The 25146-nt window shown below is 53.0% G+C and overlaps 1 protein-coding gene across 5 annotated transcripts in view; it reads left to right on the top strand.

Moving 5' to 3' along the window:
- EEF2K (eukaryotic elongation factor 2 kinase) overlaps positions 1-25146 on the top strand; it is a 70740-nt gene that overhangs the window by 5708 nt on the left and 39886 nt on the right. For 3 of the 5 annotated variants that reach the window (XM_070064605.1, XM_070064606.1, XM_070064604.1), the window contains one exon: positions 13848-14169. In XM_070064605.1, the coding sequence (XP_069920706.1) occupies positions 13924-14169 (246 nt within the window). In that variant the 5' untranslated portion in view covers positions 13848-13923. Of the gene's footprint in view, positions 1-584; positions 725-8268; positions 8366-13847; positions 14170-25146 lie in introns of those variants that run through there. The other 2 variants (XM_051847497.2, XM_070064607.1) reach the window with 2 other exon arrangements.

Below are 25146 nucleotides of genomic sequence, written 5' to 3'. Positions count from 1 at the left end.
GCCGGGAGCCGGGGAGCCGGGAGCCGGGAGCCGGGAGCCGGGAGCGGGGAGCCGGGAGCGGGGAGCCGGGAGCCGGGGAGCCGGGAGCCGGGAGCCGGGAGCCGGGAGCGGGGAGCCGGGAGCCGGGGAGCCGGGAGCCGGGAGCCGGGAGCCGGGAGCGGGGAGCCGGGAGCCGGGAGCCGGGAGCCGGGAGCGGGGAGCCGGGAGCCGGGAGCCGGGAGCGGGGAGCCGGGGGCCGGGAGCCGGGAGCCGGGAGCCGGGAGCCGGGGGCCGGGAGCCGGGAGCGAGGAGCCGGGGAGCCGGGAGCCGGGGAGCCGGGAGCGGGGAGCCCGGAGCCCGGAGCCCGAGCGCAGCGCCGCGGCTGCAGGGGCGGCGCTGGCCACCGGGGGGCGGCCAGGAGAGCGTCGCACCGTGCGCCCTCGGGGCCGCAGCCCCGCCCCGGCCCCAGCCTGGCCCCAGCCCCCGCCGCGGCTCAGCTCCTCGTCCGACTCAGCGCCCCAGGATCGTCCCAGGATCGTCCCAGGATCGTCCCGTGCGCTCCGCGCGGCCCCCGGCGCCCCAGGATCGTCCCGCGCGGCCCCCGGCGCCCCGCTCGCCGCTCCCCTGCGTCCTCGGGGAGCCCGCCTGCCCTGCACCCTGGAGCGCCGAGCCGCGAGCCTTTGCCGACTTCCCCGGATCCTCGCGGCCGTCGGGAGCGGCTGCCGTGCTCCGGTGCCCCGGAGAGGTGCGTGCGGGCCGGGCCGTGCGCCGCAGGCCTTGTGCCCCGCGGTGCAGCGGGACTGGGCTTGGAGGCGCGGAGGGAGGGCGGGGGCTTCGTCTCTGCCTGGGGGACGCTCCGCGGCTCAGTGTTTGCTCCAGTGGAGTGGGAGAGCCGTGCCGGTTAGCGGTGGTGACCGCGCGGGGTCAGCCGAGGGTGGGCGCGGCGCGGCGCGCCAGCCCCCTGCGGGACCCGAAGCGGCACCACACACACACACCCCAGACCCCGAACTAGAGGCGTGCGTGGCCCGAATTCCCGGAACCCTCGGCCCAGTGTAGACGCGCCCTGGCTGCATTCATTGTTGGCCGCGGAGCGGGTGTTGGCAGGCGCCTCTGCCTTGTGCGCCAAAGCCGGGCGTTAACTTGCGAGCGCCTCCCGGGTAAGCCCCGGCCTGCGGCGCCTGCTCGCGGGGTTGTTGGGGCCCGCGCGGTGCAGGGCAAGAGCCACCCCTTGGCGACGTCCCCCAGGAACCCGACTTCCGGGGCCTCCCTGCCTCGAGGCCACTCAGCCGGGCAGGCAGCAAGAAATACCCCCGCGCAGCCAACAGCGGGGCTGGCGTCCTGCGTCCACGTTTTGACTCGCTCACCCTGGTCGGGCTGCTTAGCGTCTCTGGCCCTCAGTTTTCTCATCGGTGAAATGGGTGCAGTGTTAGCCGTCCACGTCTTGGTGTCGTCAGCAGGACTGATGTGTCAGTCCGTGTCAGGTGTTTAGAACAGTGCTGAGCACACGGTGGCTCAGATCAGATGGCTGAGAGCCCCAGACGGGCCGCAGAGTGGCAGGAGCTGAGTGACATAATTTGCCCCCCCCCGATTTTGCCGAGGAGGAACCCCCACTCTGAAAGCTCCCTGAGTGGGAGCCAGCCACGGGGACAGCAGACTCTGATAAGCAGGATGGACCGAGTGGGTTGGGAAGGTGGGGATACTGAGCGAGTCTGTGGGAGCTGAGTGGGGGTGGGGAGGGTTATCCGGAAGGCTTCCCGGAGGAGGTGCTGGGAAACACGCCCCGGGAAAGGAGGTAGGGGCTAGAGGTGGAGGTGGGGTGGGGGGCCTCCCTTCTCCCAGGCCTCCTTCGAACTTGACTGTTCCTTTCTGCATTGAGTTGTTAATTCAGCAAATACTGTGAGGTCACCTGATGTTGGAGGTGGTGGCCCTGCTGGGGGGCGGGGGCGGGGCCAGCAGGGGATGTGAGGGAGGCCAGAAGTCCGGTCCTCAGTTTACCTTGACCGTCTGCACGGTGAGATTTATAACTTGAGTGCTTTTTGTGACCTAGCAATACTTGGAAAATTAGGGACTTATCACTGACTTGATTTTTAAAACACCCTGGGTGGGGGGGCTACCTGGCTTTCGGTCTATGGGATGTTGGGATATGAGGGGGAGTTGTGCGTGCCCTTCTCCTGCCCAGGGGGCAAAAGTCTCCCCCTTCCCTGTTTGCTGGGTGAGTGCCGTGGACTCTGGGGAGAAGAGGGAGGCCCAGCCACAAGCAGGACGGAGCCTGGATCCCCGATCGCCGTGGAGCAGAGCCCTCACCCCTCCCCTCCCTTCCCCTCCCCTCGTGATTCCCGGAGAAGACAGCTGTGAGTGGTCTGTTGGCTGTGCTTGCCCCTTGGCTGAGCTGGCCAGGCTGCTCCCCAGGGCCAGGGGACTTTAGGCTTATGCTCTTACACTGCACGGATTCTCCTGAGAATCTTTGGCAGGATTGGGGTGGCCGCTGGGACTTGGGGAGCTACATGGAGAAGGCTCGGGTGAGCAGAAGAAACCACTGTTCGTCCCAGCGCTTTCTCCAGGGTTCGCTGCTTCTGGTCCGATTCTTATACCAGGAGCAGAGGGGGGTGCCTGATGAGGACCGGTCAGAGTGCTCTGGCTGGCGTGAGTACGTGATGAGGACTGGTCAGAGCGCCCTGGCCAGCGTGAGTGTGTGATGAGGACCGGTCAGAGCGCCCTGGCCGGCTTGCCTAAAACGTGGAAACATTTGTATCAGCGGAGGTCCGCTCTGCTGACCCGGAAGTGCATATCTGGAGAGCGGAGTGGAGTAGCAGGTGCTTTGCAGGTGAGCCTGAGACCCAGGTGGGTCCTAGAAGGTGCTTGGAGCAGCCACAATGCTCACACCTGGGCAGGAAGCAGTCTGGGCCTGCAGGTGCAGGTGTGTGTGTGTGTGTGTGTGTGTGTGTGTGTGTGTGTGTGTGGTGTCACAGTCTTGCAGCCAGGGCTGATGGACGCAGGGAGGGGCGAGTCAGCGACACGCTGACTTCAGGCAGAAGGCCCAGAGCTGTGGCTCACCCTGGGGAGCCTTGTCCAGGGCGGGAAGCTGGGACGCTCTCCAGAGGTGGCCAGCACTAGTGGCTGGACTGCTGGACATTCCTCTAGGCCTGGGGTCCTCAAACGGCCCCTACAGGACTCATGTAGTTGATTGTAATTTTATAAAGAAACTTTTTGTTTAAAGATTTATTTATTTCTTTGAAAGGCAGAGTTACAGAGAGAGATTGACTGATTCCCATCTGGTGGTTCACTCCCCAAATGACCACAATGGCTGGGGCTGGGCCAGGCGAAGCCAGGAGCCTCGAACCCTATTCAGGTCTCCCTCATGGGTGGCAGGGGCCCAAGCACTTGGGCCCTTAGCAGGGAGTTGGATGGGAAGTGGAGCAGCCCCCAGCAATGGTTAGCCCTGGGCTACCCTTTACTATAAGTAGGTCTGGAATGAGCTTAGCTTATTTGCATATCTAGCAGGTTCGGCGGGAAGTGATGACTGAGTTCAAAGCCCTGTACTCTGCCTGCACCAGCTTCAAACCCAGCCCCCCACTTTCTAGCCATGTGATACAGAGCAAGTCACTTAACCTGTTTCTGTTTCCTCATCTATAGGAGGAAGCAAATATTCTCCTGGAGTTCTGGGGAGGCTGCCTGGGGGAGGCGACATCTAGGCAGGCTTGGCGGAGGGTGGGGGATGAGGCAGGTGAACGAATTTTACGGGTGAGGAAGCTGATGTTCAGAGAGGTTCAAGTAAATTGTCCACAATTTTCTCAGCGAATAGTGGTAGAGCTGGGACTTGAACTCAGATCTTTTCAACCCCGGGGTCTTGCTTGGATGGATCCTTGGTGCTTTCCGTGTCTTCTGGGATCGAGGCTTTCCCACTCAGTGCCCCTGCCCCTGGGTCAACTAACTGAGCCCCTTGTAGTTAGAACCCTGTTGTCCCCGCTCCTCCGCCCGCCTGTCCCCAGCTATTCCTTCACGGGTGTAGCGTCTCTTGGGCACCGATGGCGCACGGCGGCATTGGCTGGGAGCGGGAGAGGAAGCAGACACAGCCCCTTTTGTTGGAGACGCTGGCATGAGCGGGCCACCAGGAGGGCTGTGCAGACACGGCACTGCTGTGAGAAGTGAGACGTGCTGTTTCCGCGGTCTGACCTGCCAGGAGGACACCGTGTCCTGGGGACACCAGGAGGTGCCGGGTGGAGGATTAGGCTCATGTTCAGATTCAAGCCCTCTGGTGCATTTTCTAATGAAAGCTGTAATTACGGTGTTGCCTGCTTCCGATTCTAAAATGCATTTTGCTCCCCTCTGAAACGTTTGGCTAGTCCTGTAACGGGACACTTTCCTGTGAGCAAAACACGGTGCACGTCGGTGGTATTTTTGGAGCCTTTAGCACAGCGAATCCTGACTTCTCTTTTCGGTTTCTGTAGCAGGTGGTTGTTCACATCCATGCATAAGCTAATTTCTCTGTCTCTTTATGGTGTGGGTGGAGATTTAGTGTGGGTGGATATTTGGTGTGTGTTTAAGATTTTTTTTTAAGATTTATTTTATTCATTTGAAAGAGTTACAGGGAGACAGAAAGGGGGGGTTCCATTCGCTGGTTCACTCCCCAAATGGCCCCAATGGCAGGAGCTGAGAGGGTCTGAAGCCAGGATCCAGGAGCTGCTTCCAGGTCTCCTACGTGGTTGCAGGGGCACCAACCCTTGGGCCATCCTCCCGGCTGCATTAGCAGGGAGCAGCCAGGACAGGAGCCAGCGCTCTGGTATGGGGTACAGGTGTTACAGGCAGTAGCTTAGCTCCGGTGTGGGGTGAGGGTGTCACAGGCAGTGGCTTAGCTCCGGTGTGGGGTGCGGGTGTTACAGACTGTATCTTAGCTCCAATGTGGGGTGCGGGTGTTATAGACAGAGGCTCAGCTCCAGTGTGGGGTGCAGGTGTTACAGACAGAGGCTTAGCTCCAGTGTGGGGTGGATGTGTTACAGGCAGTGGCTTACCCTACTCGCCACAACACTGGCCCCAGAGATTCGCTTTTTACAAGAGGGGGAGGGCGGGTGAGGGAGGGCTCTCAGAATCCCACTAGAATCGTTCCGGAGCGGGCTCCTCGGCCCCTGCCCTGGCCCTGCTGACATTTCCACCGGAGAATTCCTCACAGTAGGCGCTGTCCTGTCTCCGCCTGCTACATGCCAGCTGCACGCTCACAGTCACGGCAACCCAAGAGTGCCCCAGCCTTTGTCCGCTGTCCTTGGAGGGGACAAAGCTATCCCGGATTGAGAGCCACTGTGCTCTGGACGGAGCTTCCTTGCTGAGACCGATTTCGCCAGTCTCGCGGCATGAAGCAACGCAAGGCTGCTGAGTTGCAGTTCTGGGGCTCAGAAGCTGCACAGCCGAGGTGTCAGAGGGGACGTTCTTCCCTTGCCTCGTGGCCCCTTGGGCCACCCTCTTCACCTCTCTCTCTTTTTTTTATTATTATTATTTTATTTTTTTGACAGGCAGAGTGGACAGTGAGAGAGAGAGACAGAGAGAAAGGTCTTCCTTTGCCGTTGGTTCACCCTCCAATGGCTGCCGCGGCCAGCGCGCTGCGGCCGGCGCACTGCGCTGATCCGATGGCAGGAGCCAGGAGCCAGGTGCTTTTCCTGGTCTCCCATGGGGTGCAGGGCCCAAGCACCTGGGCCATCCTCCACTGCACTCCCTGGCCACAGCAGAGGGCTGGCCTGGAAGAGGGGCAACCGGGACAGAATCCGGCGCCCCGACCGGGACTAGAACCCGGTGTGCCGGCGCCGCTAGGCGGAGGATTAGCCTAGTGAGCCGCGGCGCCGGCCCACTCTTCTCTCTCTTTGCTCTGTGCTGTCGTCACATCCTTTCCTCTAACTCCGACCCTCCTGCCCCCTTTGCATAAGGACCCCTGTGAGTACTTTGGGCTTCCCAGGTAATCCAAGACAACCCCCTACCCCCAACTCAAGCCTCTTAGCCTAATCACACCCAACAGTCCCTTTTGCCATTAAAGGTAAAATCACAGACCCTAGGGGTTAGGGTGATGGGGGGTGGAGACACTCTTCTGAGGGCCTCCTGGACTGTTGGGTCCCTGGGTGTAGTGGAAGTGCTGGGTTGGGGGCAGGGAGGGCAGTGGTTCGGGGCTGCAAGAGTGGAGCAGTCAGGACAAAAACAACTGGTGCTGTCCAGTGCCTGATGTCTGTGAATGCTCAGAGCACCCCCTGGGGTCAGGGGGCTGCCCCCTTTTTTACCCAGGGAGGGTTTTCTGGAGGTAGGAAATGTGAGCTGGATGTGGAAAGGGGCAGAGTGCGTGAGAAAGCGTCCTGGGCAGGGGGACCTGCAGGATCTGGGGCAGGCGGGTCAGGAGAGCTGGGTTGTGAATGGGGACTGGTGCTTGCCGGGAGGGGGAGGCAGAGAGGAAGGGGCACCTTGGGGATAACCGACCGTCCTGCTATTCTGGCATGAAGAGGGCCCTTCCTCCCAGTAGGTTAATTGAATGTTTATTGACGAGTACTTACCACACGCTGGGAGTGCAGACATTAATAAGACACTGACATAGACTCTACTCCATGCCTAGTAACTCCTAGTGTGCATCGCCAGGAAACAAAGTACAGGAGGTGGGCGTGGAGAGGTGGGGTGGGGGCGTTGTGGCGCAGCAGGTTAAGCCGCTGCTGTGATACCGGCATCTCTTGTGTCAGCACCGGGTTCTGATCCCAGCTGCGGGGCTTCTAAATCCAGCTTCCAGCTAAGGAGTCTGAGAAGCAACAGATGATGGCTCAGGTGCTTTATTTATTTGAAAGGAGGGGGTGGGAAGAGATGGGAGGGGAATCTTCCATTTGCTTTTTCGCTTCCTAAATTCCCCGACATCCAGGGCTGGGCCAGACTGAAGGTAGGAGCTTGGAACTCCATCTGGGTCCCCCCGTGGATGGCAGGGACCTGCCATCACCTGCTGCCTTCCAGGGTTCACGTGAACAGGAAGCGGAGCTGGCACTCCAACCCAGGCACTCTGGTAGATGAGGGCAACCCCTGCGGTGTCCTAACCGCAGGGCCAAATTCCCACCCCTGTTTCTTGTTGGAAGGAAACAGGAATGCAGCCGGGACTCAGTGCACCTGGCACAAGCCGGCTGCAGCCCAGGGCAGCCTTGCTTTGCCCGGTTTCCTACTCTAAGATAACTTTCAGAGGCTGGCAGTCACTTCCCCTGGGCCCCGCAGCTCCTGTCATTGGCAAATGAGATGGTCCCCAGTGAGTGTTTTGCGTGTGTGGTCTGTCTTACTTCCGGAATAGTTAAGCCTTTTTGCGGCTAATGGGAGCAGAGGTCTCTTCTGCTTTCTTATCACCCATCTGCAGCACAGAAGCTGCCCCATCCCCCTCTCTGATGGCGAGAGGAACTCCGCTTCTACTTGGTAGGAGGAGAGAGAGTTCTTGGACCAAGAGCTAAAGGAACCCCAAAAGACCTACCTACCAGTGTAGGAGGTGAGGAAGGGTCGTGGTGAGGGGAAGAGAAGCGAAAGCGCCATTTATCACACCAGGAAATCAGCAAGACTAAAGCAGACAAGAAACAGTAGGGAAAGTGTGGGGAGCAAACCGGACTAGACTGAGTTACTGGAATTAAGACTTATTCTATGCATCTGCTCTCCCACAATATGGCGCTGGGAGAGAAGTAAACAGCTTCCGCACAGCTGCCTCCAGTTCAACTAATAAACTGTAGGACTTGCTCCTGATTGGAGAGCAGCGTACTCGGCGTGTGGGCAGCCGAGTTGGGATTGGCGGAGGAGGACTATAAAGGAGGAGAGAGACGGCATGCACCAGGAACATCTATGGGGAACATCTAAGGGAACCCGTGCAGCCCCCGAGAAAGCCGGCCGGCGGTGTGCCGCTCCCCTGCGGAAGTGGGGAATGTGGCCAGGGGGAACTGCCCTTCCACGGAGGTGGAAGGGATAGTAGCCAACCCGGGAAGAACCAGCAGCAAACCCGGGGAGGGCTGAGCAGACGAAAGAACAGCGCAGGGTCCTGTGTTGCTCCTCCACGAAGAGGGGGAGCGACAGGAAAGCATATTATTTAGAGATGTGGAGCTATCTGCTAGGGGTGACACTGAAAACAGTTGGAAGTGGTTGCCTCAAGGGGTCGGAAGTAGGGCTATCCATGCACAGTTCAAAAGTTGTTGACTAGAGTTAGACATTATCCAACCTGTGTGGTCATGCAAAGTAGCCCTTGTGAGAAAGGTGTGCTATTTTAAGTGTTATTCATTTTTCCTTTTTTTTTTTTTTTGAACGATAGGGAGAGAGAGAGGTCCTCCATCCACTGGTTCATTCCCCTAATGCCTGGCAACAGCCATGGCTGGGCCAGGCTGAAGCCAGGAACTCCATCTCGCTCTCCCAGGTGGGTGACAGGGACCCAAGTACTTGGGCCATTTCACCTGGCCGCCTCCCAGGGTCTGCATTAGCAGGAAGCTGGAATGGGGGTCAGAGTCTGGGACTCACCAGGCCATCTCATGTGGGATGCTGGGATCCCAAAGATTTTTATTTTTAATTATGTGCTTTAATGAACGTATTTTTTTAAACGAGATAGAAATAATATACAGCAGTCCAGGGTGGCAGAAAACCCATTTGTAGAACAAGCTAGAGCATTTTCCCTGCCCCTCAAAAAGGCAGGACTTATTGTGTCCTAAAATTCAGAAGTCCAGATGGGGCAGGTAGTTTGGCTTCTGACCCGATTGGAGTCTGGGTCCCAAATGACGCCAGCACTGTTCATTTTTCTCTCCACCCTACACCTTCGCCATATTTGCGTCGTCTAAGATTGACAGCAGGAGATTGACCACGTCTTCTAACCGCTGAAGCGAAAGCCCCAAGCTTTCTCTCTGATTGGCCAAAATTGGTTCGACTGGAGTCACGTGACCGCCTTTGACGCAATCACGGAGGCCATGGACGCCTCTCTGCTGTGATTGGCTTAGATATGGATCACATGGCCCATCCGCTCCACCCACCTGGGCGAGGATCGGGAGGGGCGTGTCGGTCTTCAGAAGCAGGTGCCAGAGAGGAGGCGGTCGATCAGTAAGTGTAGGTCCGCTGTGGTTACTTTGAGGACCTACCTGTGAGTTCTGCTGTGCCGGCTGCATGTGTGCGCTCCGGCCGGCTCAGGGTGCCCCATGTTGGCTCTGGGACGCTGGCTCCCAGGAGTAGGGAGGGGACGCCCAGCGCCTTTTCTACAGCAGAGAAACAACTGCTGGGGTAGAGCCCTGAGGGAGGCCAGTGGCCGCTGTGGCTGAACCCACAGGCCTTGCCTGAGGCGTTGCTAGAGGAGTTTCTTGCCCCTGTGTCTGCCAGAGGAGCCCTGTAAGTAACAAGACACAGCGAGAGCTGTGGTTTGGCCTGGCCAGAGCCTAAAATAGTCTGTTCGCTGAGAACCCTGCAGATGCTCGGCTTTGCTGCCAAGCGGACAGCCAGGTCCCCAGCCTGGCAGGGACCCAAGGCTCAGCCCCTTTGGTCTGTGATCATAAAAATGACGATAATAATAGCTAGTGTGCCTCCGCGCTTGCTCCCTGTGAGCACTGTCACCGTCGTGGAGTGGGTTCCCCTCTGCACCCCAGTTGATAGCGAGGAAGCTGAGGGTTAAGAGGTGCAGCCATGCGGCTGGGAAGTGGCAGGGTTGCGGCTTGAGCTCGGGCCTGCTTGACTCAGCGCCTTCGCCCTAGAGTTATTTCCCCAGGCTGTGTCAGCGACTGGGACAGGAAGATGTGGATGCCCGAGTGAGGGCAGCGGGGACCTGGAGAATCCCAGAGTCTTGGGGCTGGGGTCCTGCTCCCAGTCTGAGGCTCTGCTCGGGGGAGCAGACTCCTGTAGACTGAGGGAGGCCCTCGAGGGACAGAGATTCCGAGGAGCCTGGACATGCTGGTGGTGTTGGAACAGGCATCGTGGAGCTCCGAGGGCCCCTTGCCTGTCTGGGGAAGCCGACGTAACACCAGGGGCAAACATGGGGGCAGCTGTCAAGTGAGGACCCTGGATTGAGATCATGGTTTTCCCAGGCTGATCCTGCCCGAATAACCATCAGTTTGTTGTTTAAGGGATGCAAGTTACTATGAAAGGGGAGAGAAGGGGGTACGGGACCAGATAGAATTAGCCAGTGGTAAGGGAAAAAGGAAAATTACAGTACGTTACACAGGATTAGGTATCAAAGTAGGGAGCCTGAGGGTCTCCTGCTGCGGTTATACTGCCCTGTGATGTGAGAGACTCAGGCTCTCTCTGTCTCATGGCTCTGCCAGCCTCAGCAATGGCCTTAAAGAGCCATGCAGATTGCATCTGCATTCCAGTCGTAGGAAGGAGGCCTCCTTTAAAAGCCATTTTTAGAGGGAAGGCATTGGGTGCAGTGGTCAAGTTGTCCCCGTGACACCTTCATCTCTTAATCATGAAGGCTTGCTCCACTCTCCATTCCAGCTGTTCATGCAATTCCTGGGAGGCAGGGTGATGACTCAAGTATTTGAGTCCTTGCCACCCATACGGGAGATCTGAATAAAATTCCTGGCTCCTGGCTTGACCTTGGCCCAGCCCTGGCTGTTGCTGGCCTTTGGGGGAGTGAACCAGCTGGTGAGTGACCTCACCCTATCTCTCTGGTGCTCTCGCTCTTGCATGCTCTCTCTTTCTCTCTGCCTTCCAGCAAAACAAAGAGAAATCTTTTCTTGACACCGCACACAGCCCATCTGCCTGTATCCCATTGGCTAGAACTTGGTCACATGGCCAAACCTAGCTGCAAAGGATCTGGGAAATGTAGGCCTTCTCCTGAGTGGACATGTACTTAGCCCATAGCTGTGGGGAGCAACTCGGACTGGACTAAGTTACTGGAATTAAGACTTATTCTATGCATCTGCTCTCCCACAATATGGCGCTGGGAGAGGAGGCAACAGCTTCTACCCAGCTGCCTCTCACCAACTTGACAAGCTGCAGGAGCTGCTCCTGATTGGAGGAGAGCAGCGTACTCGGCGTGTGGGCAGCCGAGTTGGGATTGGCGGAGGAGGACTATAAAGGAGGAGAGAGACGGCATGCACCAGGAACATCTAAGGGGAACATCTATCTGAAGGAACACCTGTGCAGCCCCCGAGAGAGCCGGCCGGCGGTGTGCCGCTCCCCCGCGGAAGTGGGGAATGTGGCAGGGGGAACCGCCCTTCCACGGAGGTGGAAGGGACGGTAGCCAACCCGGGAAGGACCAGCAGCCAACCCGGGAAGAACCAGCAGCAAACCCAGGGACGGCCGAGCAGACGAAAGAACAGCGCAGGGTCCTGTGTCGTTCCTCCACGAAGACGGGGAGCGACAATAGCCGGTGACTTGTCACTATGGAGGGAGGAGGAAACAGCTCTCTAGGGACAGCAGGCACTGCCCCAGATGCGTTAAGAGCAAATTCATGACTACCCAGAGAAATCAGGTCGTGTCTCTCAGTTCGCTCAGTGCCAGCCACTGTGCCAGGGCAGGGTCACTGCTTGTTTGCAGCTGCTTTTGTCGAAGGGAACAGTGGGTCTCTGGTGAGTTATAGTCCAGACTGGGTTCTGGTCCCAAGTCCTCTGTGAACCAGTGTGGAACTCAAGCCACTTCCCTGCTAAGCTGCCCCCAGTGCAATTGGGAGCGTTGACAAGATGAATTAATTTGTCAGGTTGACCAGATCACTGGCAGCGGAACTGGGATTCGTGCCTTTGACAACCTGGTTCCCAAGTCTGAGCTTTTTTTTTTTTTTTTTTTAATAAGATTTATTTATTTGAAAGGCAGAGTTACACACACACACACACACAGAGCTTCTATCCATCAGTTCACTCCCCAAATGGCTATAACAGCTTGTGCTGGGCCAGACCAAAGCCAGGAGCCTGAAACTCCATCTGGGTTTCCCACACAGGGCACTTTCCCATGTGGGCCCAAGCACTTGGGCCATCTGCTGTTGTTTTCCCAGGCACATTAACGGGAAGCTGGATCGGTAGTGGAATAGTGGGGTCTCGAACCAGTGCCTATATGGCATCCCCACATTGCAGGCAGCGGCATAACCCACTGTACCACAGTGCTGGCCCCGCATCTGAGCTCTTAACCCCTGAGCCACACAGCCTGGATGTCTGCAGGCTGAGGCTGTGGGTCCCACCCCTCCGCTGACACCACCCTGGCTCCCAGAGGCTGCTGACCTGGCTGGGCAGCTGGCAGCTGTCGGCACCATGCTGTGTTGGTCAGCAGGGGACACTGGCCAAGGGCTGACCAGAGCAGAATGGATGCCGGGGCTCACAGAGGTCCAGAGCCCAGAGCAGATTTGGGTAATGAGCAGGGTCAGGTGGCTGTGGTATTGGCTCCGGGCCTGTGACTGTGTATCGCCCAGACGATAAGAGACAAACCTGGGAGTTGACACTAGTTTTCAAAGTATGAAGCGGAGAGGAATCGATGTAAGGGCAGTTCAAGAGGAAAAAGAATATAAAAAGAAAAAAAAAAAAGACACAGTGCAAATGTAGAATAAAAATAACAAGAATGCATTGTACAAAGGACAGCGTAGCAAGAATGCATTGTACAAAGGACAGCGCAGTACAGCTTCCTGGAATCTTGATTCCCAGTTCGCAGGTTGCACTGAGTTTGGATAGAAATGTATTTCCTGCTTCGTTAGCCGTGGAGAAAATGCCAACACCTCCGATCTAGAGGACAGCTCACCTGACGGGCAGAGCTGCTGAGAATAATTGGAATTACTGGCTTGACCTAGAAGAGGAATTTATCGTTTTGCGTTGAAAGCAGTCTGGCTTTCTAAGAGTCGAGGCAGTACAGACGTGTATGAAACTGGGAAAGGCCCCCCAGCTGCCAGCCCCCTGGCCACTAAGCAGCCCCTGAGCTCCCCCAGGAAAGGCACAGTGCACGCACAATGCCCCTTCCTTTCCTTCTCGCGCAAGTGGGATCATCGCAATACACCCGGGCTTCCACAACTTGCCTGTACAATGCTGTCGCTTCCCGCGACTATTTTTTTTTATACTTCGGCCTTATTGAAGTGTAATTCTCACACCTCCCAATCCACCCCTTTGAAGTTTCCAATCCACGGATGTTTCATAAGTTCAGTCTTGTAGCCACCACCACATGAATCTTGGGACCTTTTCTTCAACTTGTAAGAAACCCAGGCCCCTTGGCGATCATTCCCCATTCCCTCCCAACCTCCAGCCCTGGCAACCATGAATGTGCTTTTTGTTGCTGTAGATTTGCCTTTTCTGAAACTAACTAACTTACTTACTTTCTTTCTTTCTCTCTCTCTCTCTCTCTCTCTCTCTCGCTCTCGCTCTCTCTCTTTTCTTCCTTCCTTCCTTCCTTCCTTCCTTTCTTCCTTCCTTCCTTCCTTCCTTTCTTCCTTTCTTCCTTTCTTCCTTTCTTCCTTTCTTCCTTTCTTCCTTTCATCTATTTATTTGAATGGCAGAATTACGGGGTGTGGGGGCAGGGCTCTTCCATGTGACCCAGCACTCAGATACAGGATGCTGGCATCCAGGGGGCAGCTGACCACTGCAGACAGTACCCCGGAAGGCGTTTGGTTTTATTTGGCTTTGGAGGGGAGTTTCTAGGTGTGTTGAGCAGAGCAGTCACAGGGTCTGATGTCTGCTCTGAAAAGATCACTCTGGTTGCATCAGAGCCATTCCTTTTCCCTTCATTGTTCCAGTATTTCCAAGCAGTGACTTCTCAGAAGTGGAATGACTGGGTTGGGTGGGTTTGGACGTTTCAAAATTCCTGGAGGCTACCAGCTGCCTCCTTGAAGACAGCTTGGGCTTTTATTCCAAGGGTGCTGGTTCTCCCGATGCTGGGGCCCTGCAGGGTGAGGTACCCGGTGGTGCACCTGCGCCCCAGCACCCACTCTCTGGCCTGTGCTTCCCTTGCAGGGCCTCCGCTGCTGCACTTGCCCCGGAACTCTGGCTGTGCCGCGTCCCCCTTGGGTAACACGGGCACCCCTGGAACATGGCCGACGAAGACCTTATCTTCCGCCTGGAGGGCCTTGGTGGCCACCAGTCCTCCCAGACTGGCCACGACGGTGATTCTGATGCAGACAGCGATGAGGAGGAAGGTTACTTCATCTGCCCCATCACGGATGACCCCCAATCCAACCAGAATGTCAATTCCAAGATCAATAACTACTACAGCAACCTAACAAAAAGTGAGCGCTATGGCTCCAGCGGGTCCCCAGCAAGCTCCTTCCACTTCAAGGTAAGTGAACGGCTCACCTGCCCCTCGGGATGGTGAGTTAAGATCGCTGGTTGAGGTCGTCTCTGCTTCTAAATCCTGGCCAGTGCTGGGTCTGGGAGGATGCTGTTGGTGTGAAATAGGTCTCTTTACCTTAGAGTGGGGTTCAGGTAGCTGCTTGGGACCCACTACTACTGGGATGGAAAAACCTTTGACTGAGTCGTGCCCAAAGTGGTTTTATTTATTTATTTTTTTTCAAATAAATAAATCTTAAAAAAAAGAAAGAAAATGTTCTTTCCTATGCATATGGGGACACTTTGAAAAGTCCATGGAAGGTGGAATTACAGATAATTTTATTTTGATGCATAATGCTTTGGAAATTCAGGTTTTTTTTTAAATAATAGGCATTCTCCATGAACTATTAGAAGACTCCCCACATGCGTGAATTTCAAAATTTCTTTGCACCTAAACAAACGTACATTTTCATGCCATTTTCTGTGAACATTTTGTGCATATCCAAGCAAGTGTTTAATTTATAGATAGAAGCGGTAAGGGATTAATGACAATGGCTAAAAATAAAATAAAACAGTTACCACAGTCTACTCTAGTAGATGTTACGTGAATGGGGGCTCGCACTCTCACAATGCCTGATTGTACTGCATGTGTGCGTGGGCTTCACCACTATCTTCTGTTGACTGTGGGTAACTGAAACCACGGCACTGAAACCTGGGGGGGGGGCACCTTCGTGTCCACCCATTGATGCACATAAATGTGGTGGCTCTGTTGGTTGTTGGTGACCGTCCTCTCATGATGTACCTGTTGTTAATTAAAAAAAAAAATTATTTAATGACATGCTATTACTGACATGCTTGCTTTTGTAGGAAGCAGCCTAGGTACTTGATTTCATAAATTATTGAAACCTGCACTTACTCATTGCATGTCATGTATCTGAAACCAGGCTGTGCATTGCACACAGAGAGGCGAATAGTTAACGGATGTGATTGTTCCCATCTGTGCAGCAGAGACACAGAAGTAAAGGCGGAAGTGTAATGGTCTGTTAGTTACTTAAAAATGTTTGAGGTTCTCCTCTAACATTTCCAGCTATTCTGTGTGGTTACTACCGTGGAGGATAGACCACATTCTTGTTCATCAGTGTTTTCAAAAAATACTATTCATTTATTTGCCAGGCAGGCAGAGGGGGGGAGAGAGAGAAAGAGAGAAACAGAGCAAGCGAACACACACTCCTATCTGCTGCTTCACTCCCAAATGCCCGCAACGGCCGGAGGACTGAAGCCAGCAACTGGAAACTCAAACTGTGTCTCCCGTGTGGGTGGCAGGAAGCCGGCCACTTGAGCCGTCACCTGCTAACCTCCCTGAGAGGACTAATATTAGCAGGAAGCTGGAATCAGGAGCTGGAGCTTGGTGTTGAATCCAGACACTGATGTGAGACATGCGTGTCTTAACTGCTAGGCTACCCACCCACTCCTAATCAGGATTCTTTAAATAACCTTGAATTGTGTATTGTACACAGTAAGTACTTACTAAATGTTAACTTCCCTTTCTGTTCCCACATGCCAGTATATGACCCCAACTGTTTGTTGTTGGCTTTCAGAATTCATGGCTTTTAAAGCTTTTCCACAGATGAAATTCCTTCTTCCAAATTTATTTGCTGATAAAACCTCAGAGTGGGAAGTTTCCACCTTGAGTGTCTTCTGCCTTGTCCAGTTTTGCATGAAAGATTTTGATGCCCTCCCCTGCGTCTGTGTGTACGTGGATACAGGGGCATGATGTCAGATGTAGTTTCTCCTGTTAGTGTGGCCAGGAAGCCACTGCTTGGAGTTGGACATCCTTCTTCTGGGAGGGTTTGGAAAAGGGCACCTGTCTGTCAGGGGTTTGTGTTCATACCACGAGTCGGGGAGGTGAGAACGTGATTGAGCTTGGTGTAATAACTGCTAGGGAAAATGAAAATGCAATGCCATTGCCTTGTGTAGCCTTTACAGACAACAAGGATTTTGTGTGTGTGTATTTATTTATTTATTTGAAAGAGGGAGAGACAGAGAGAGAGAGAGAGAGAGAGAGAGAGAGAGATCATCTAGCCACTGGTTCATTCCCAAAATGGCCACAACGGCCAGGACTGGGCAATTCCACAGCCAGGAGTTTCATGTGGGTCTCTGACACGGGTGGCAGGGGCCCAAGTGCTTGGGCCGTCTTCTGCTGTTTTTCTCAGGCCATTAGTAGGGAACTGGATCAGAAGTAGAGCAGCCGGAACATAAACTAGTGCCCATTTGGGATGCTGGTATTGCAAGCGGGGGCTTTACCCACTGTGCTGCAGCACCAGCCCCAAACAGCAAGGATTTGTTGTGGGCACTTGGAGCGTTCATTTTTTTTCCAGATCCTTGTCTCACATGAAGTGCAGACACGTATAAGATGTATAAAACAATAATAGAATTTATTCAGAAGGTGAGAAAATGAACACACATGCACTGGGTGTGGTGTGAGCAGTGGGCAGAGGATTTCCCAAAAGGAGGGGGGTTAGGGAAGAGAGAGAGGGTGCTTGTGCAGCACCTCCGGCCATGGTCCCCAGAAAAAGAGCCATCCCCCCACTTGTTGGCCTCTTTTATGAAGTAGGGGCAGCACCTGTACAGGAGTGATCCCACCTGGGAATTTTATGGTACTTCCACAAGTTCCACATAGAGTTTAATATCCATATTTTCATAGGGTTTCCCCTTATTAGGTCCTGGATGAAGCAGAGGTATCCCGGGAAGGTGGGCATTTTGATTGACAAGTGGGAGGATGGAATTACATAGGGGGGCTTGCAGCCATTTCCAGCTCACGCAGACTTAATACCTGCTGCCTGCCTGTTCACCCCACATCAGATTGGGGAGGGCATTTAGTGCAGCTTGTAATGCCCTCACTCGTATCGGAGTGCCTGGTTCAAGTCCCTGCTTGTCTGCTTCTGATCCGGTTTCCTGCCAGTTCACTTGGGAGGCAGAAGTTGATGACTCTAAGTACATGGGTGCCTTCTACCCACATGGGAGACCTGGACTGAGCTGTGGGCTCCCGACTTTGGCCTGGCCCGCTGCGTCCTGGTTGTTAAGGGCATTTGGGGAGTGAACCAGCAAATGGTAAGTTTCTCTGTATCTGTTTCTGTCTCTCTGCCTTTTAAATAAAATGAAAACAAATAAAATTTTAAAAAATGAAAAAGAAAACTCTGGGAAAAGAGTGTAGAGGGGGCAGAATTGTGGCACAGCTGATTAAGCCGCCGCCTGGACACCCATAACAGAGCATTGGTTCAAGTCCCAGCTACTCCACACTTCCAGCCCATCATTCATCTTCCTGCTGATGTGCCTGGGAAGGCAGCAGATGATGGTGCAAGTACTTGCGTGCCTGCCATCCTCGTTGAAAACCTGGATGGAGTTCAAGGCATATGGCTTCACCGTGTCTCAGCCCTGGCAGTTAGCGGCCATTTGGGGATTGAACCAGCAGATGGAAGTCTCTCTCATTCAAATAAATAAACCTTTTATTAAAAAAAGTAGAAATGGGGCTGGTGCTGTGGCCTAGTGAGTAAAGCCACCATCTGCACTGCCAACATCCCATATGGGCACTGGTTCCAGTCCTGGCTGCTCCACTTCCGATCCAGCTTCCTGCTAATGTTGCAGGAAACCTGGTGAGAGGGTCCAAGTTCATGTCTTGGTGTCGGTGAGAGCGGACACAAGGGTGCAAGTAAAAGAAGTTAAGTTTTAGGGAAGTAAGAAGTCGAAGCTTCGAACAGTATGATTGGAGGGGCTGGGAGGACGAGAGAGACCAAGCCGCTGAGGTCTCGCAGTCTAGGGGTATCTGTACGGCTTTAGCGCGTCATCTCCCAAGAGCAGAGGCAGCGGTCATACATTAGCCCCTGTGAGGGCTCGGGCAGTCTTGATGGAACCTTTTCTAACTTGTTTCTGCTGAACCCAGATCTCGTTGTCTGTTGGCAAATATTTGTCAAGATGGGCTTCCGTCCCTTTTGTATTGTGTACATGCTGGGAAGGGGCTGCGAGATGGAGTCAGTCTGGCCTGCTTCTAGTCCTGGACTGTCTCATTAATGCGCCTGGGAAAGCAGCGGAAGATGGCCCACATGCTTGGGCCCCTGCACTCCCGTGGGAGGGCTCCTGGCTCCTGGCTTTGGCCTGGCCCAGCTCTGGCTGTTGGGGCCATTTGGGGAGTGAACCAGCAGATGGAAGACTTCTCTCTCTCTCGCTCTCACTCTCGCTCTCGCTCTCTTTCTCTCTGCTGCTGCCTCTCCTTCTCTGTAACTCTTTCAAATAATAAATAAATCTTTAAAAAGCAGAAACAGAGAAAATGAAAATTAAATGGTATATAAAAACAGTATCTGTTAGTACTGCACCCAAAATGCTCACTTGGGAAAACTCTTCTGGTCTCTTTTTTTTTTTTAGAAAATAATTTCAGTTCTTGGCGATGTTGGGTGATTTTTTTTTTTTTTTCCTCTCAGGGCCATAGTTGTAGCTTCAGTCACACTGGGGCTGGGGGCTCCAGAAATAGCCCTGGGGTCTCCTCTGGGCTGGGGGCCCCTGCAGGGACAGGATGTGACTGCCGTGATGTCTTCCATCCACAGGCTTTGAAGGGCAGTGTCAGCCCCGCTGGGGGCGGCCTGGGAAGGACAGGGTTCGAGTTCCTCCTACAGTTCTCGTGTCTCTCAGAGGGGCCTGGTGCTCACAGAACGCCGGCTTTTCATTCAGAGGGAGATGACTTTTCCTGGGACTCAGTCTGGGTCTCATACGTGGGTGTCAGGGACCCGACTGCTTGATCTGTAACTGCTTCCTCCCAGGAGGCCGAATTGGAAGTGGAGCTGAGCCTCAAATCCAGGCACTTCAGTTTGGGATGCAGGCCCCCCAACTGGCATCCTCACTGTTAGGCCAGGCACCTGCCCCTCCAAATGACTCTCTTTAAAAAAAGTAGATACACATAAATTAATATCCGTTTAGCAAAAAAATGTTTGAAGAGGGAATTTGCATCCAACACATAATGGTGATTCTTCCTGGGGGGAGAAGTTCCCCCATTAAGGGGAACTTCGATTATTTCATTTTTATGTATAATATATATTATGTACATATTATATATATATATACACACACACATTTTAAGCTTTTTCTTTTTCTTTTTTAGATTTATTTTGTTTATCTGGAAGGCAGAGTTATATATATAGAGAGAGAGACAGAGAGATCTTCCATCTGCTGGTTCATTCCCCCAAATGGCCACAACTGCTAGGGCTGGGCAAGACTGAAGCCAGGACCTTTTTCCGGGTCTCCCATGTGGGTGCAGGGACCCAAGCACTTGGGCCATCTTCTGCTACTTTCTCAGGCCATAAGCAGGGAGCTGTATAGGAAGTGGAGCAGCCAGGACTCAAACCAGTACCCGTATGGGATGCTGGCATTGCAGGTGACGGCTTTACCAGCGATGCCACAGTGCTGGCCCTTAAGCTTTTTAAACTACATGAATGGGGGTCCAGCAGAGTGGATTAAGCTGCTGCCTGTGACAGCGGCATCCCGTATAGGTGCTGGTTCGAGTCCTCACTGCTCCACTTCCAATCCAGCACCTGGCTAATGTGCCTAGGAAAGCAGCAGAAGATGGCCCATGTGCTTGGATTCCTGCTCCCATGTGGGAAACCAGGCTCCTGGCCTCTGCAGCCATTTGGAAAGTGAATCAGCAGAAGGAAGATCTGTTTCTCTCTGTGTCCCTCTTTCTTTATAACTGCCTTTTGATTGAATAAGTAAATCTTTAAAAAAAGAAATTACATATATGTGTTCTGTGTGTGATGAAAGGGATATTTTTAAAATATCATCATGCATGGTGGACTCTTGGTGAAATGTTTGCCCACGTGTGGATAAGATGGGGCTCTTAATGCCCACTATCCGAGGTCATTGAGAACAGGCTGTGCAGGGGTGCTGTGGCCCGTGGCGACTTGAGGGAAACAACAGCCCACTTTCCAAATCTCATTCCCCCTGGCTCTCCACAAATCTGCCATGTCTTTTTAATTCACTGTTGACATGGCAACCTGGGTTGTTTAACCAAGATGGCCACCTGGCCTTCCTCCAGGGAAGGCTCACCAAGCAGGTATCGGGTGTGTGTGTGTGGTGAAAGGTTAAGTTGTGTCACCGTCAAGGCCCAGCCTCTGCCAGATTCCCCTGGGGCTGTGTCAGCATCGTTCAGGGCCGCCCTTTCAACAGATTCTCAGGCAGCGAACCGAAGGATGTTTATCAAAACGTGGGAAAGTGCTTCCGCCCCAGAGTTAAATTTGTAAGTAGAGTATAGGGTATGATTATAGCTCTGCAACACTCGGAGACATGCACACAAATGACAAGAGCCTGGGAGAAAGCTGTCTTCTAGAATAAGCCTATGTAGCATATAATATGTTCTTCATTTTCTAAATGAAGTGAGAACTTTTACTTTTAAAAGTTTGTTTTCCTGGTCCGAGAGTATCTGGTGGATCATTCCACATCAGCACAAATAGAGCACTTCTTTTTTTCAGTGCATTACATGGCATTTCAGCACACGATGTATGTGAGTTTATTCATCCAGCTCCTGTGAGGGACTTACTGGTTGTGGTTGTCTTTTTTTTTTTTTTTTCTTATTATAAATTGTGCTGTGATTCCCATATATCTATATCTAAGCAAACTTTAAAAGTACATTACTTTTTTTTTTATTTTTTGGACAGGCAGAGTGGACAGTGAGAGAGAGAAACAGAGAAAGGTCTTCCTTTGCCGTTGGTTCACCCTCCAAAGGCTGCCGTGGCCGGCGCGCTGCAGCCGGCGCATTGTGCTGATCCGAAGCCAGGAGCCAGGTGCTTCTCCTGGTCTCCCATGGGGTGCAGGGCCCAAGCACTTGGGCCATCCTCCACTGCACTCCTGGGCCACAGCAGAGAGCTGGCCTGGAGGAGGGGCAACCGGGACAGAATCCGGCGCCCCGACGGGGACTAGAACCCGGTGTGCCGGTGGCGCAGGCGGAGGATTAGCCTAGTGAGCTGTGGCGTCGGCCAAAAGTACCTTACTTTTATAATGTAATATGTATAAGGCAAAATGAATTTATTTGAAAAGTAGAGCAGGAGAGAGAAGAAGAGAGAGGGAGGGAGGAAGGGAAGGAGGGAGAGAGGGAGATCTTGCATCTATCTGGGTCATTTCTCAAATGGCTGCAGCAACCAGCTCTAGGTTAGGCCAAAGCCAGGAGCCTAGAACTCTCCCGTGTGGGCACCTGGGCCATCTTCCACTCCTTTCCCAGGTGCATTGGCAGGGAGCTGGATTGGAAGCGGAGCACCTGGTGCTTGAACCGATATTCTGAAATGGGTTGCCAGTATTGCAGGCAGCAGCTGAGCTGCTGTTCTACAATTCCAGCCCCCGTGCAATGAATTTGAATTGTGTAAGTGGTATCCAGTGAGAAGCAGCCTGCCACCTCTGAGCCCTGTTACCCTGGAGGGTGTCCTTCTAGGAATGCTCCATGCATATGTGTGCATGTGCCCTTCTTCCTTGAAGTTTTCACAGGAATGGCACATACAAACCTGTTCTGCATCCTTGTGGCTTCTTCCCAGCTTGGCCCCCAGGAGCTGGCATGAACTAGAACTTCTGTAATGTGGGCCGGGTGGGCCCTGCTGACCATGCCTTCCTCACATCAACTCATTTCATGTGCATGGCAATCCTAGGACAGATCTCTTGCCAGAACATGAACCTGCAACTCTGAGATCTGTGCCCTGGTAAATTGTGGGACTGGTTTGTTTTTTTTTTTTTTTTTAAGATTTTTATTTGCTCGTTGACGTCATATTCAAAGTATTTATGTGTTTGAAGGCAGAGTGACGGGGTGGAGAAGGGAGAGAGAGAGAGACCTTCCATCCACTGCCTCACTCTCCAAATGGCCAGAACTGGGCCAGGCTGAAGCCCGGAACAAGGAACTCCATTCGTGTCACCCGTGGCTGGCTGGGGCCCAGGCACTTGGGCCGTCATCCACTGCTTCCCAGGCACATTAGCAGGGACAGAAGCAGAGCAGCATGTGAGCATGGGATGTGGGTGTCAGAAGCACCAAGTTTACCCAGTGCTTCTTGATGCCAGCCCGTGGAGCCCTGTTGGAATGCAGGCCATTCCGGAGTTGACTCTCAGTGACCGTAGTTGGTTGTCTGGCTTATTTCGTGGTGACTTTTCTTTTCCATACTTCTTTGTCTGGAAGCACCCTCATGTGTGGCCAGCCCCTCACTGATGTATGTGGAGGTTTTTTCCCAGCCTTTTCCTGCCACAAACAGCGCTTCCTTGTGCATAAGTCTCTGTGCCCTGGAATGGATGCACCTGTTGGAGAGCTCCCCAGAGGCGGCTGGCTGGGACAAGATGTTTATGTATTTAAGCTCGCCCTGCAGAGAGGTAGCACCAGCTGTGTGGGCGCACCTGCTTGCCACGCCCTTTTTGGCCGACTTGGATTGCACTCACACGTTAACGCTCCAAGGCGACTGACACCTCGATCAAAGACGACAGTCACCCCAAACTGAAGCCAAGGAGCCAACGTCGGGTGACTCACTGGGGAGAGAGGTGTTCCCTGCCCACTGAAGTCCAGAGGCCTCAGTCTGGCAGGCTCAGGTTTCTCCCCAGGCCCCGGGGCCACAGGAAGTAACCTGGAGGAGTTCATGTTTTTTGTGTTCTGGAATGCAGAATCAGAAAGAAGGGCTTAGGCCTCCTGGGCTCAGGAAAGTTTGTACCTCCAGCAAGACAAAAACCAGCTGGACGGATTAAGAAAGAGGGTTGCTGGTATAGGGCAGAAAGCCAGCCAGTGACCTGCTGTCCAGGAAACTAAGCTAAGAAGCTAAGAGGGCTGAGCTGGGCTGTAGAGAGCCATCTTTCTAAAGGAATGTGCGTGGGCTAAGATGCTCAAATCCTTCACGAGGGGCAGGTGTTTGCAGAGGTCAGGATACTGCTTGGGTCCCCCCCCCCCCCAATCCCATATTGCAGTGCCTGGATTCTAATCCTGTCTCCACTTCCAATCCTAGCTTTCTGCCGTTGTGTCCTTAGGAGGCAGCAGGTATGGTTCAAGTACTTGGATTCCTGCCACCCACATTGGAGACCTGTGTTGAATTCTGGGTTCCTGGCTACAGCCTGGTCCACCCCTAGCTGTTGTAGGCATTTGGGTAGTGAACCAGTGGATGGGTGATCTCTATCTGTTTCTATCTCTTTGCCTTTCAAATAAGTTATATAAATAAATTAAAACCTTTGTGAAAATGTGCTGGGGCATATATAAACAAGAATCTCCTTTCTTTCATTTTATTGAAAATAATTTTATCAACTTTACTGAAATATAATTCATCTACCATACAATTTTCCCATTTAAAAGGTCCTGTTCAGTGGCTTTTAGTATCATCATCAAGTTATACATCCAACTGTAGACCATTTTCATTATCTCCAAAAGAAACCCAGTTAACTTTCACCCTTTTAATATCCTCACTCTACACAGTCCTATACACTCACTAATCTACTTTCTTCTATAGATTTGCCTTTTCTGAACATTTCAGAGAAACAGCATCATACCCCATGGCCTTTTGTGGCTGACTTTTTTATGTAACATGTTTCCAGAGTTTATCCACATTGGAACATGTGTCAGTTCTTCATTCCTTTTTATTGCTGAATAGTAGTTCATTATATGGATAGATCACATTTTAAACAAATTATTTTTTATTTATTTGAAAAGCAGAGAGACAGAGAAATCTTACATCCAATTGTTTACTTCTCAAATGCCTGTAGTAGGTGGGTCTGGGCCAGGCCAAAGCTAGGAACCAGGAACTCAACCTGGGTCTCCCACTTGGGTGGCAGGGATCCAAGTACTTAGGCCATCATCTGCCGCCTGCCAGAGTGCACATTAGCAGGAAGCTGGAATGGGAAGCAGAGCTGGGATTCCAGCACAGGAACTCTGATGTGAGATACAGGCATCTCAAGTGGCCTTTTTTTCCTTTAAGATTTATTTTATTTATTTAGAAGTAAGATTATATAGAGAGAGGGAGAGACAGAAAGAGACAGAGAGAGATCTTCCAACCACTGATTCACTCTCCAAATAGCCATAATGGCTGGGCCAAGCCAAATCCAGGAGCCCAGAATTCCATCCAGGTCTCCCATGTGGGTGGCAGGAGCCCGGACACTTGGGCCATCTTCTGTTGCTGTCCCAGGTTCATCAGCAGAGAGCTGAATTGCAAGTGGAGCTTCTGGAACTTGAACTAGCACTCTTACGGGATGCTGGTGTTGCAGGTGGCGGCTTAACCTGCTGCACCACAATGCCAGCCTCCCAAGTAGCCTTTTAACCACTATACCAAACGCCTGCCCCAGATATAGCACATTTTAAAAATCCCATTTATGATGGACAGTTGGTTTGTTTCACCTGTCTGGCTATCATGAAAAATGCTGCTGTGTTTTCACTTCTCAGGCAGGTAATGAGGTGGAATTACTGGGTTGGATGGGAGCCCTGTGTTTAGCTCCTTGGGATTTTTAAGAGGTGGAATCTGGGATTTGGCAGGCATGGCTGTTTGGCCATTTCCTGGCTGCTGCTGGTCTTTAGTCGGGTCATCTCTCTTGCTGTCTGAGTGTAGGTAGCTCGTGTGTAGGCTGGGGCCCCACAGTGCCTGCCCAAGTACCCTCTTAAGTCACCGTATGGTGTGAGGCCTGGGCAAGGACTTCCAGGAGGCCAGGGCCTTGTTACCCTCGGAAGTGTCACTGCTTTGTTACTGTCTCTCTCCTTCCTTCCTCCTCCTCTTCTCAGGCTCTGAGTCCCATGGGCACATGAATGCGGATTATTCTACGACACAGCTTGCTTTCAGATTTTTTTAGTTTGAATTCTTTCACAGTCATTTATTGATTATAGAAGCGATCTCTTGCAGAAAATGAAAAGGAAGCTATAATTGCTATTGATGTCTTACTCATAGTGTATATTTCAGACTTTTCTATATTTAAGTGTACATGCAGACACAATAAATATAAAGTTTTTAAAAAT

Source organism: Oryctolagus cuniculus, chromosome 19, assembly GCF_964237555.1.
Source record: "Oryctolagus cuniculus chromosome 19, mOryCun1.1, whole genome shotgun sequence".
In the NCBI taxonomy this organism is placed as follows: domain Eukaryota; kingdom Metazoa; phylum Chordata; class Mammalia; order Lagomorpha; family Leporidae; genus Oryctolagus; species Oryctolagus cuniculus.
Note: the sequence above shows the minus strand (reverse complement) of the source record. Positions and strands in the feature narration are given on the sequence as shown.